This window comes from Callorhinchus milii, unplaced genomic scaffold (genome assembly GCF_018977255.1).
Source record: "Callorhinchus milii isolate IMCB2004 unplaced genomic scaffold, IMCB_Cmil_1.0 Scaffold3, whole genome shotgun sequence".
NCBI classification, from domain to species: Eukaryota; Metazoa; Chordata; class Chondrichthyes; order Chimaeriformes; family Callorhinchidae; genus Callorhinchus; species Callorhinchus milii.
The window spans coordinates 70402562-70416776 of NW_024704744.1; the positions used below are offsets into that span (position 1 = coordinate 70402562).

The 14215-nt window shown below is 39.7% G+C and overlaps 1 protein-coding gene across 1 annotated transcript in view; it reads left to right on the plus strand.

The window, feature by feature from the left end:
• mthfd1l (methylenetetrahydrofolate dehydrogenase (NADP+ dependent) 1 like) overlaps positions 1-14215 on the plus strand; it is a 127817-nt gene that overhangs the window by 38086 nt on the left and 75516 nt on the right. Inside the window, exons 12-18 of the mRNA XM_007894417.2 lie at positions 1759-1805; positions 3466-3573; positions 4665-4739; positions 5827-5929; positions 8629-8705; positions 12137-12277; positions 14046-14114. Of these exons, the coding sequence (XP_007892608.1) occupies positions 1759-1805; positions 3466-3573; positions 4665-4739; positions 5827-5929; positions 8629-8705; positions 12137-12277; positions 14046-14114 (620 nt within the window). The remainder of the gene's footprint in view (positions 1-1758; positions 1806-3465; positions 3574-4664; positions 4740-5826; positions 5930-8628; positions 8706-12136; positions 12278-14045; positions 14115-14215) is intronic.

Genomic DNA, 14215 nt, shown 5'->3' on the forward strand with positions numbered 1-14215 from the left:
GGCTGCCACCACCCTTTCAGGCAACGCATTCCAGATACAAACAACTCGCTATGTGAAAAACAATTTGCTCACCTCCCTTCTGTTTCTTTTAACAACTATTTTAAATCAGTGTCCTCGGGTCCCCGACCCACCCGCCAGTGGAAATAATTTCTTCTTGTTCACCCTATCGAATCCCCTCATAATTTTGAAAACTTTTATTAAGTCTTCTCTTAACCTTTTTTACTCCAAGGAGAATAAACCTAGCTTCCCTAGTCACTCCGGATAACTGAAGTCCCTCATTCCTGGTACCATCCTGGTAAATCTCCTTTGCACCCTCTCCAATGCCTTGACATCCTTCCTCAAGTTTGGTGCCCAGAACTGAACACAGTACTGTAGCTGAGGCCTAACCAGGTTTTATAAAGGTCTATAATAACTTCCTGGCTTTTGTATTCTGCGTCTCTATTTATAAAGCCCAGTATCCCATATGCTTTTTTAATAGCTTAACCTACGTGTCCTGCCACCTTCAATGATTTACTTATATGAACCCCCAGGTCTCTCTGTTCCTTCACTTCCTTTAAAATTGTACCATCAGCTTATATTGCATCTCCTCATTCTTCCTCCCAAAATGCAGCACTTCGCATTTCTCCACATTAAACTTCATCTGCCACCTGTCTGCCCATTTACCAGTCTGTCTATGTCTATTTGCGGTCTGATACTATCCTCCTCACAGTTTACTACATTTCCTAGCTTAATATCATCTGCAAACTTGGAAACTGTAGTTCCTGTACCCAAGTCCAGGTCATTTATATAGATCAAAAACAGCAGTGGTCCCAATACTGATCCTTGGAGGATACCACTGCAAACGTCCCTCCAGTCAAAAAAACAACTGTTCACCAGCACTCTCTGCTTTCTGTCTCCCAGCCAGTTCTGTATCCGTGCTGCCACTGTCCCTTTAATACTGTGGGCTTCTATTTTGCTTACAAGTGTCTTATGTGGTACTTTATCAGATGCCTTTTGAAAATCCATATAAACTACATCAACTGCACTACCTTCATCCACCCTTTCTTTTACTTCATCAAAAACTGTATCAGGTTTGTTAGACATGATTTGCCTTTAACAAATCTCTGTTGGCTGTCCCTTATTAACTCATATTTTTCTGAGTGATGTTGTCGAAATTTTGCAGAGAAATTTGGTAAATGTTATGAAAAATTGCGGAGGGTTGTTTAATGCTGTTGAGAGATGCATCTTGTGAAACAACCCAGATTAAAACTATAGGCATATATTTCCTGAAAATGTAGTTATGTTTGTAAGACTAAAAATGCTAATGTGAACAGTACAACACTTACCAAGAATTGGTCACAGGAGCTCAGTTTAGGCCACGGGCAAAGCCGATTTTCCTCTGGCGCCATTTCCACCATCTCTAAATTCCCTGCATACGCAACCGGAGCCGCTCCACCCACAGTGGCAGTGTTGGGGAGGTTGTTGCGCATTTATGGCGAATTCCAAGGAAAAGTGTTTTTGCACTTTTCTATTGGCCCAGCTCATCGCAATTGGCTGCGTGTTTCACCCACAAATATACAGTCAATTCACTTTACAGCATATTCAGGTGAAGCGCTTTGAGACGTCAAGATGATGTGAAAAGCGCTATATCAAATGCAAGAATTATTATTATTATTAACGCCAACTAGGTCTAGTGAACACGTTTTTTTTAAAAAGCCAGTAAGCGATCGGCAAAATCTTGTCGAAATAGCATCTAACTTAAGTGATGTATGTCAACAGGTGGAGCTGCGGGGGGAGGATATGCTCAAGTCATTCCTATGGAGGAGGTAAGACACTGCCGATGTCCTCTTAATTATCGTGAAGCTACAGAAGGGTGGAGAGATAGACTACCTCCATTTCAATCTACTAAAATCTATTTGAAATCACTTACAATAGTAAATAGTTTTAGAGCAGAAACATTTACTTCGAGATGATTCTTGCACATTCAACACCAACAACAACTTGGATTTATATTGCATCCTCCACACCGGACGGCGTCTCAGAGCGCTTCACAGTAACAATACAATGCTGAAGCCGAGCCAGGGGGAGGGGGAGTAGGGTGACCAAAGGCGCGGTCAGCCTAGACCTGAAAATAGGAAGAGAGGGTGCGAGGCAAAGGGAGTGAGGAAGGGAGTTCCAGAGCCTCGGGGCGTAGTGGCTGAAGTCACGGCTGCCGATGGTGGAGGGGAGGATTCCAGGGACAAGGAGGCGGCCAGACCCGCTGGAGCGAAGGCAACGGGCCAAGTGCTTAGTTTATTGCTGATGAAGAACAGGGAATGTGTGCTCAGCTGTTTGTCCCTTGAAAACTCTAGTAGTGGGAAAGACTGAATCGATTCGTACCATCTACATTTATACTGCAGAGTAAATCAAGATCACATCCACACACGTTTATAGCAATCCTCAAGTTTTCACATTAAAATTGATTACCGTAATTTTTTTTATGGGTTATGCCCAGCTGATGACTGCTGAAGCCCTGCACTGCTTTGGCTTTGAACCTATTCCTACCTGTCTGTCTACTCTGCTTCAAGATTAAATAAACCAAGCTTTCAATTTTATGCTTGTTTTGCCTTGGAAGTCCAAATGTTTGCTCTGGCACAGAATTGCTTTCCAGTTTTGAGATGAAGCTTGCTCATAAATGTCAGGTTTTTAACTGAGGATTTATTTAGGTCTTAGAGAAAGCTTGATCAAAATGTGTGAGGTGGTCACCTGGACTACTACAATGACTGCTTTTTGGCCATTGAATATAATGCATTCTGATACAATTTTTTTTTGCAAAATTGCTTGAGAAGCCTTGTTTGGCAATAAAATTGTCTTGCCTTTCAAATTATCCTCCCGGTTGATTCAAATTGAGCAGTCCGAGAGACTTTACTGTTGAAGAACCTTTTTTCTATCAAATAATATGATATATGAAGATCTTGACAGATTGCTTGGTAGGACATCTGCCAGTCTGAGTTAGCTTGGTAATAATAATAATAATAATAATAATAATCCTTGCATTTGATATAGCGCTTTTCACGTCGGGAGGACGTCCCAAAGCGCTTCACAGAACACACTGTAAAGTGAATTGACTGTATATTTGTGGGTGAACGCGGCAGCCAATTGTGCACAGCAATGTCCCACAAACAGTCGTAGATTGGTAGACACTGAAGAAGCAAAATCCATCAAATTCCAAGTTCCCTGTTTTATTTCTCTTCATTTTAGTAACATTTCACTCTGTTGCTCTGCATTTTACAAAATCTGCTGCAGCTTGTGTTTTATCAATAAAAAAAAACTTGGACTTCCTACAATATGACCATCCTACCCATCCTATAGTCAAGTATGTTTATTACAAGAAAAGGGTAGATGGTGAAGGCTGTATCATGAATGCAACTAGAATATCTAATGTAAGAATTACATTCAATGGGAAATGTTGGTATATTTGATAATGGGTTTATTTTTGTGTGGCAGTTCAATCTTCATTTAACCGGGGACATTCATGCTATTACTGCTGCCAATAACTTGCTGGCTGCTGCTATCGATGCCAGGATTCTGCATGAAGCCACTCAATCTGACAAGGTGAGTGAGGACATAATGCTATTTTTTTCTCTAAAACTATGTCATTTCTTTATCATGCTGTTTGCTTTTGTGATCTGACAGAATTGAACATGTGTTAATAAATCTTCAAGCTTTGCAATTTTTCTGATATCTTCCTCCTCCCCGAACACCACAATATTGGATACTGTGAGAATGCCCTAATATACGTTACCGGAACTTGGTATTGAAGAACTACATTTTTTCCCCTTGCATTGGGTACAAACGCATAACCAACTTTCCATAGCATTGTGTTTTGGGATGAACAAATGAACTGGTTGGGGCAAATTAACAGTGCGACTGAACTTTGCGAAATCTTGTGTTGCCTTTGAATATGGTATGAAAGCATAAACCTTCAGCCACGGTCTTCAAACATAATTTTGAAATAACCCTGTAGTTTGGAAATACGCTCATTAATAAGGAGCATAGTTGAGTCATTTAGTTATTGTAATTTATGTTTTATGTTTTCCCAGAAAACGCTACCCAGTTGCTCCACTTTATAGTATATCCTGTGATGCACTTTGAGACTTTGAAATGGTTGAAACTAAACCATTCAAAAATGTTAATATTGTACCTTAGAACCAAAGATGATTATCACCACTTGATAATCACGCCACTGGCTTCCCAACACTCAAAAGGATACAGTTCAAGATCCCTGTCCTCACCTTCAAAGGCCTTCATGGCCTTTCTCCTCCCTATCTCTGTGATCTCCTAACCTTCTACCAACTTGCCTGCTCCCTCCGCTCAGTGGGCTCTGGTCTGCTTCATGTCCCCCGCCTTGTCTGCCCCGCCATTGGTGGGCGGGCCTTTAGCCACTCTACCCTCACCTTCTGGAAATCCATCCCACAGTCCCTCCACCTCGGCCTCCTCCCTCGCCTCCTTCAAGACCCACTCAAGATCCTCCTCTTCGACCGTGCCTTTGGTCACCCTCCTACCCCTTCCCTTCCCGCCCACCACACCTCCTGATCCCAACCACCAGATCGGGTACGGATCCCTGACAGTCCAGTGCCTTGGGATGTCCTCCTGACGTAAAAGACGCGATACAAATGTAATTTACGGTTGTTGTTATTTTTCAGGCTTTGTATAATCGTCTGGTTCCCACCATCAATGGAGTGCGACAGTTTTCTCCCATACAGCTTGCCCGGCTTAAAGTAAGCAAAATTGTTTTATTGTTCTTTCCCTCATTTTTCAATCCATCTTTTACCCTTCTCTGACATTCAAGTATGCTGCAAGTTTTGACTTCTAAATGGTGCCAAATTGCTGTCGAAATTGCAATGTGTTTTCAATGGTCCCGAGGAAATGGTTTCACCAGCGAAGTAACTCCAGTCTAACAGCAGACAAAACAAATATGTTTGGTCTCTACTCAAGAAATAGCCTGAAATCATTCTTAAGCTCTTTTTGTTTTAATGAAAAGCCACTATTATTCAAAGGGACTTCTGTTTTAAATGACTATTTGTTTTACATTAACTATTCCCTTTAGTATTTAGAATTGGTCATTCACTTCATGGTTGTTTTCACCTTGCTATGTGCAAATTGGCTGCCACGTTCAGCTAAAATAGTCACTACACCTTAAATCCTATGATGATCTTTGAACCATTTTGCTGATATGATAAGGGGCAATATTAAAATCAAGGACTATTTTGTGATTATGGCTGGTCAAATATATCGATCCATTTAAAACCCATTGTAGAAATGTAGCAATTGGTAACCAAGTTGGAAAGAAGATAAGTGGTTTGAATGACAACCCCGTATTACATTTGTGTTTGTTTAGCTCTGTTGAATTAAGTAGAATTGTTTTTCCTTTTAGGTGGTAATGTACACTTAGCTTGTATTATATAGCAGCCATACTGTACAGCAACTTTGATTTGTGGGAGTCCATGGTTTTGCCAAGATAAACCATATTTGGCGGTGTCATTTTTTTCCATAAAATATAAGTTGAACGACACAATCTAAGTAGTTTGCTGAATTTATGTAACTTTTTCCATATGTGAGTTTAGGTGTGTGCTGACTGTTTGAGTTGTGATGTATGTTCCTGTCAAAATATATTCAATATGAATTGGCTACAATTAATTCTATTAGATATCTTTGTTGTAATTGTTTTTGATAACCAATTGGTAATGTATTTTCATTATTGAATCTTGTATATTTTTAACTGGCAGCGTGTGCGAGATGTCCACATGTGTTTGTTAACCAGTTGCACGTGTGTATTCACTAGTGTTTATATATTTTCCTCCATAGAGACTGAGAGTTGACAAAAGTGACCCAAGCACGTTGACACCAGGTGAAGTCAGTAATTTTGTGCGTTTGGATATTGACCCATCAACAATTACCTGGCAAAGAGGTATTAAAAACTAAGGATAAAGCAACCACAGAAATGTAATCAAGCTTTGTGGGGTGGAAGAAACTTTGTGATACTTAGGCTTCAATTTTTGGTCTGCACTTACTGCTGAAGTTAAAGTATCCTCATGTGCTATCCCTTTTGATATATGAATTTAGTCATAAATTTACTTTCCAGGGCATAGGATGTGTTTCTCTTAGTCATGGTGGAATCACAGTTTATGAACGGTTGGGTCCTGAGCTGCAAGTTTAGTATACTTAATATAAATTGTGATACATTAAGTTGCTCAAACTCTCAGAGAGAGCCAGTAGGTGGCATTTTAGCAGTTTTCAATATTAATTTAACCTGTTCACATCCAGTTTAATACTTGTTCTTATAAAAAGTTTGAATGCCTTGCTTCAGATTCTATCTTGTAAATTAATCCAGGCATCATATCTGGACAAAGTTTCTGTCGTTTGTCCAGGTGTCAGCCTGACTCTCGCTTCTCGTCAAAAGGTTGTGGGTTTAAGACACAACTTGGGCTTTTGAGCTCATAGTCTAGGTTGACTTGGGCTTCGTGTCAATTGCGTGCACTGGTGCGTGCTTGGGGTGTGTTGCATTGTCAGAGGTGCCATCCTTTGAATGAGATGTTAAACTGAGGTCCCATCTGCCTGTTCATGTTGATGTTAAAAATCCCATGATGCTATTCAGAAAGAGAAGAACGTTTCTCCCAGTGACCTGGCCAACAATCCCCCAGATTAAATTGGTTATTCATTTCATGGCTGATTAAGAGGCATTGTTGAGCGCAAATTGTAGAGTACACGTCACAGTAAATCCCATGAAGGGCTTGAGACGTCTCGACAACATAATGAAGGACTATATCAAAGGCAAGGATTATCATATCATCGAATTTACAATGTCCCTTTTCCTAAGTGTCCCTTTAGCTGTTGATCTCTTAAATAATAACGATCCTTACATTTGATAGATTGCAAAATGCAGTGACTGAATTTTGTGGGCAAACACAGCAGCCAATGTCCCCTGCACAACCATGAAGCGAATCATCAATTTTACCTGGGGGTTGTTGGCCAGGATAGCAGGAGTAACTTCTTTCTTTTTTCAACTAGTGCCATAGGGTCTACAATGTACACCTGAAGAGGCCTACAGGGTTTAACATCTCACCCGAAGGAAAACACCTCAAACAATGCAAACAATACAATTGATTTAGCACCTTTCATGTTGGGGTGGGGGGATATAATAATAATAATAATAATAATAATCCTTGCATTTGATATAGCGCTTTTCACGTCGGCAGGACATCCCAAAGCGCTTCACAGAACACACTGTAAAGTGAATTGACTGTATATTTGTGGGCGAACGCGGCAGCCAATTGCGCACAGCAATGTTCCACAAACAGTCATAGATTGAAAATGACCAATTTATTATTGTTTTGGGTTCTTTGGAGGGATTATTATTAGGCGTGTGAAGTAAGGAAACTTGCCCAAAGTTTCGCCCTCTGCCTGGAATTGAACTCAGATCTCTCACTTGCAAAGCGAGTGCTCTAACCACTGAGCTACAGGACTCCATCAAAACGAGATATATCTCAAAACGCTTTGGCAATGCTGGCTGAACATCCTAGTTGGGACAACATACCCCAGCACTTCATTGGTGTATCAGAGTAGACTGTATAAGTTCTGCCCCCCCCCCGGCACTGCACTCAAATGTCAGCCTAGACTAAATTCCTAGTCCTGACATGGGATTGAACCCACAACCATCTGACCAAGATGTGAGAGTGCTCCCAACTGAGCCAGGCTGACACTTATCTTGTAGAATCGAGAAGTGAACAGAATGCTCTGATTTAAACAGCTGGGAAGGAATTCCACCTAAGTCCAGTCAAACTCTATTTGTGTAGCATTTTAGATCATCCAGTATTTGGTATATTGTTGAATTCAGTTTTGAAGCTTTGTTTTAATAATTTTTTCAAGAACTACAGAAAGTCGACTTCAAAATTATGATTGAAATCAACAATTGCCAAATTCTAGCAGCTATATTAATAGTGTAAATCTAGAGCCACTGGGATTTCTCCCAAAGAGTGGTGAATATGTGGAATAGACTTATCAGTGGAGATGATGAAAGCAGATTATTTCAGCATCCTTAAATTGTGGATTCAGTAGCTATTTTGTGAAAAATCTCTCCAGGCATGAGATTTGCATAGGCATATTTATTATTTTTAGTAGTATGTTTATTATCTATGGCCAATTGCAAACACTTCAATTGACAACACTGTGTTCTGAACTATATTTTGACATTATAACTCAGGGACACCACTTTGCATGAAGGACACTATAAAAGCAAGTTGTTGTATAGGTGTTCTATTTAATGTAGGTATTTTTAAGAATTTGTTGCTATATTTCCCTCCCACATTCACCAGACAAATGGTTTCCTTAATTATTTACCAAATACAAAGCAGCTTCTTTTTAGTTGTGTGGATTGGAAAGACCGAACTCCTAAGACATTCATCCCATTGATGCTTATCTATATATAACTATTATTAGTTAAGGTTTCTTCAAACTGAGTCCTCTTTATTTGCGTCGATGTTTTGTTCTGTACTTAAAGTAATGTATGCTGTACACTGTCCAGCGCCTTGGGACATCCTCCCGACGTGAAAGGCGCTATACAAATGTAATCTTGTTGTTGTTGTAAGTTGTGATCATTGTCTTTTGCAGTGGTTGACACAAATGATCGTTTTCTGCGTAAAATAACAATTGGACAATCAAGTACAGAGAAAGGATTTATCCGAGAGGTAATGAACATTTCACATGGTCATGTACGGATCCAGTTGGCAGCTTTTTTGGAACGAGTCAAAATATTCTCGTCTTCATTTGACCTATGTATTATTTATTATTATGGGAAGACAGAATCCCGGTGAAAGAATTATGCGTCAACTCGGGAGAGGGGGGAATTCTGTTTTGCGTACAGTTGTGCTTCTTTTGATCTAAGATGTAAAAGATCTGAAATTCTGGGCTCTGTTTATGATTCATGAGGTTTGTTCAGTAAATAGTTGAGCCTCAAATATTTGCTGGGTGACTTAATTGCAGCAAAGAGCAGCAGCAGTAGTAGTGGTGCTTTAATTGGCTTGTGTCCTTGGGTCAGAGAACGGAAAATTAGAAGTATCCCATTCCTGATCTGTAAACAGTGACTTTCTCTTTTCCCCCCTTTCCCTGGGAGATTTTTTTGTGTGTATATGTGGGTGCATATTGCACATTGGGATGGTTAGTCTGTAATGAGGAAATATGGTCCAACAGCATTCTCCTTCTCAGGGATCTGGATTAAATAAAAATAATCCTTGCATTTGATACGGAGCCTTTAACGTCTGCATCGAAAGAAGGAGAGGTCACTCTGGTGCTTGCATTATTTATCACTTTCATCACAAATCATCAAACTCAAGCACTTTTTAAGGAAAGCAATTCACCTGGAAGCATTCAAAAGGTAGTGGGGTCTAACCACCAAATTTTGTTTCCTGGGATTCCTTAAGGGCAGTTTCCACTAAAGTTAGAAGTTTGGTGTGATGTGCTTTACCAGAAGGAGTCCCTATTTGAGTCACTTGGATTGCTAATCCTGTTAAATTAGACTGATTCAAATAAAATTTCCTCATTAGTTTTACAATTGTACAGCTGTTTGTGGGACATTGTTGTGCACAATTGTGCTGCTGCATTCCCCCACAAATACACAGATACTCCACAGTAAATCCTGTGAAGGGGTTTCCTCCTGGCATGAACGACACTATATCAAACAGATTATCATTACTATTATTTTGTAAAGTCTTGGATCACTGCTCTAAGCAAACTGCCTAGTAGATTGTCAGCTAAAATTCTACTCAAGTATCTGATCACTTGATTATCCTCTCTCTCCCACCCCTCCTCCCCCGAACTGCTTGGGTTTGACAGTGGCCAAAAATAAGTAATTAGACAGGCAGACAGCGATTTTTCCAGTGTTTTTGTGTTTGGGACATGGTGAAGCAACTTTGCTTTGTTTAAATAAATAGTATTTTCCTGAATGTTAGTGCATGGATCAAATGAGCCACTGGAGAATTGTTTGATAAAGTAAACTGATCATATAAATTGCTAAAGAGTGTTATTAAAAAATGTTAACTTGCTGTTAGCTGCATGTCACAGTATTTTGATCAAATTTAGGATGCAGAAACTTTTAGTCAAATAATTTTAACATAGGTTATTTCCATTCGAATGATTTTCCTTCAAGTTTTCGATCACAGACTATTATGAGATTTTCTTCCCTGAGCCATTCTATGGTTAAGACAACAAATGTTGTTTTTCAATAATATTAATTCCTTTCTCCAACTATGGTATGATTTTATGCGTGCTGGCAACTATCCAGTGCTGCAAACAGTCCTCCACTGGCGTACCCAACGGGTCTAGAGAACAATGTTTCTGTCCAACCACGCAGGGGCCAAGAACAAATGTTATCCTTGCCCAATGTCCACATACAACAGGGATTGCTGGATAAAGATCAAGATCGGAAATCCTGGCTGAATTCTCTTCACTACCTGCCAAGAGACCATTGCAGGACCCCTACTGTTGTTCCAGTTGAGATCAGCTAGGTTGGGCAGCAAAACAATTCTCTCATACAGACTTGAAAACTGCCCTGAGACTACCAGCAAAGTGACTACAGATGGTCATGAATGGTTGAACCTGAGTTCTGGGTAAAAGCCTGAACTATGAGCTGGTGGGCAGTGAGAATAATTGGTGGGCAGTAAGGCATGTGATGAAACATCATATTCCTGTCTGCAGAATTGTTTTGGAGAAGGGAGGGTGATTGAGACGAGGAGATATCCATTTTGGTCTTAGGGTCATTAGGGATAATTTCTGGTAAAAGATATTACTAAACCACATGTTTCTTACATTTACAATCTTGCACTCTCTCAATTGAGGATTGGAATGAGTTCTATTTGATTAGGTAGGCAGGGCCTTTCTGTATAAACCTTCAGGGTGTTTAGAGCCAGGTTGCCTGGCATTTCTCTATGCTTCAGAAAAGTCTGTATGTTTTCTTTGATTGTTGTAGGTCTCATAACTGCTATAGGATGAGAGACAGTTTCCTCTGTCAGATAATTCCCCTCTGATCTTGCTTGGATTTATAATTTACCAGGCCCGGCGCAGCATGGAGTTCAGGTTATGGGGATAATTTCTGTGGGGTGTTGGGGGGGGTTGGTGGTAGAAGGGAATGCTAACAACTTAAGAGTTAAGTTTACAATCTTGCACTCTCCTTTCCGAATCGGAGATGGAAATAAATGTCGTCTTTGTCTGTAGGCACGGATGCTTTGTTTTGTTTGCTTTGGAGGCCTTGTATTTCCATTTGGAATGTGCAACCTTCATCCCTCCCAACAGTTTGGGTCAGTTGTGGGAATGGTGCAGTTTCTGAACCAAGTCCTGTGTTCAGGGAGAGTAGCTGATCATTCTCAGCTGTGTTGGGTATCCAGCCATTGTTTACACCATGCATCATTTCTCTTGGGATTTTAGCATTGAGAAATAACATCTTATAATGGTAAATCTGTCTTTGTCTGGATTCCCTCCTCTGTTTCTAATCCAGATAAAATTCCCTCAGTTGCTGTATCTGGGTAGTTTAACAGAATTTGGGTGAGTAATGGAAAAGGAATACATGCAGGGCTTTTTGGTCTGTTTTTTCCCCAATGTTTTGCCTTTATTTTCTCTTTACAGAATATTTGAGTCTGAATTCTTGTTTAAGGATAATGTGTTTCGTCAGTTACATTTACCAATAATGTACAGATTTTGCTAACTAGATTGCAGTAGAAGTTGATTGACTGCTTATTGCTCCAAAAAGAGACACAGGTACAGCACAGACGAGTCGATTGGCTTGTTTTCGTGATGTACCATTCATTTTGTGATGGCCATTATCGACCCTTTACTGTTTGACTAAGGAAATTGGAAGTAATATAGAAGTGTCTTTGCTGTTCCCTTCCTTTATTCCAAGGTAAAATGTCTGCTATGGATTGAGCAAACAAAGAATGATAAGTGAATGTATTCACTGATTTCCTGCTGGGGATTACCTTCTGCTTAATGCATTTAATGCATGAACAGAAATCTCAAGATGATAAAAGCAAACACAACCTGCATATTTAAGTGTTGTCTTTAGTTAATATAAAGTGAATTACAGTCTTGTCTCAGGCTAGGTGTTTGAATCTGCTTTCCTCTGTTCAAGGCTCAGTTTGACATTGCTGTTGCCAGTGAGATCATGGCTATCTTAGCCCTTACAGATGGCCTGGCAGACATGAACAAACGGCTTGGTAATATAGTGGTGGCCAATAACAGGAAAGGACAACCAGTTACAGCAGAAGACCTGGTATGTATTGATTGGAACTGATATCAAAATAACTTTTATTTTTTGAAAGTTAACCTATCCATACCCCCACTCTTTCCAGAATGGCTATTTTTTCTAATTCTATTATTCCCAAATCCATTCCTCTGCACTAAGACTCATCTGATTTCTGCTTGATTTCAATCTTGTCACCATTCCATTTGCTAAAGGTTTCATTTGCCAAATTTGCCAATAGCAATTTTGGAGGCAAAAAAACCTCCTTCACAATACAGTTTACTTTTTTTGCATTTATATCGCCTATTTCACATCAGGATGATGATCAAAGCTTCAGTTCTCTTTAAGCTTCTGTCTCCATCAACATAAATGCCTTTCCAAAATTAAGAGACTCTTTTTATCTTACATTTTGGTGTCTGAATTTAATGAGAACAGTATTCCTTTGCACTCTGAGGGAGATAGATGCTTAAATTTAAATGGTGAACTTGAAGTAAAGGGACTGACTGGCTGAATTGAGGGAGTACTTCCCAAAATTGAATCATTAACCAGGAAAAATACTGGACCAGGACAGGCAGTTGTATCATTTGGTAAAGGAATTGAGCACAGCTATACTGTTAGGCGTTTGCAATGCATCACAAGAGAACAACATAGTTCAATTAAGAGTATTTAATTCAAAGCTATTAAATCTTTGTACCAGTGCTGCTGTTCCTTACTACCTGGCACTCAGTGACTTCAGCTGTCAGAGGGTCAGATGCAGAGGGTGGGAATAGCGGATCGGGAGCACAGAAGTGTTTTGTATTTAATGAACGGTCTGGGTCTAACTCGCTTCTGGATTTCTCACTTGTGAGCTGATATTTTTTTATGACCCGGTTCATGTTCCCGATGGTCCATGCTTTGTGTAAATTGTGCTGCCCCGTTCCGCCCAAAGCTTCATTTAAAAAGGATCTTTGATCATTGCATTGGCGAGGGGTTCATTTGGTTGTGTAATGTCACATTAGATTAATTAATATCCCATTAGAAAGAAGACCGGGGAAGGGAAAACCAATTAAAACCTAATTGTGTGATGGAAAAACAGATGGAAGTTCTGAATCTTTCATGATTTAAAAGGTTTTTTTTCATGTTATTGCTTCAATTAAATACTTATTCTCTTTGAACAGAATGTACAATCATGTAACCAGTTGAACTCATCCTTGCACACAGTGGCATGTTCACTGTGGACTGAAATATAAATTTGTCAATGCATTACAAACACAATTCATTCTTGTTTGTCCATCAAAATCTCTCAAATAGTTTGAATTAATTGCTCTGTTTAAGGAAATGTAGAGCTTGTTGAATGTCCCTGATAGCCTCTATGTTATGCAGAGAGGTATTTGTTTGCTGATTAATGTCAATCATCCTTTGTTAAACAATGAACCATTGGTTGGAGGGTGAGCAGAGATTTTGTAAAGAAATCCTCCTCACATGACCTTGTCAAGGGAGACTGTTGCTGTAACCTTATGCTTCCTATTTGTGACATTGTTATTTGAATAATGATCACACTTGAAATCAATGGGTGAAATGCTGTGCTTGAACTTGTGACACTCGCAAAGGGACAGGAAGTGCTGACTGACTTTGGTTTAATTTACAATATTTGCGAAACTGCAATTGGCCTGAGTGTTCCTGAACTAAGCTATGGAATTCTGTCTCTTTTCTCTTGTGTTAGCCAAGTGGCCATCTTTTGTTCTTTGTTTTGGGCTGTTTTGATGGAACCACTTTAGCACATTAGATTGAAGTAATGTCTTATGTTCTCTGCATACAGGGGGTTAGTGGTGCTCTCGCTGTTTTGATGAAGGATGCCATTAAACCAACTTTAATGCAAACCCTGGAGGTAAGAGTTTTATTCCAAGAAACAAAATCAACAACTTGTATTTATATCGCGCCCTTCACACCGGACGGAAAACTACAAAACTGAAATAGAAATGTGATTGT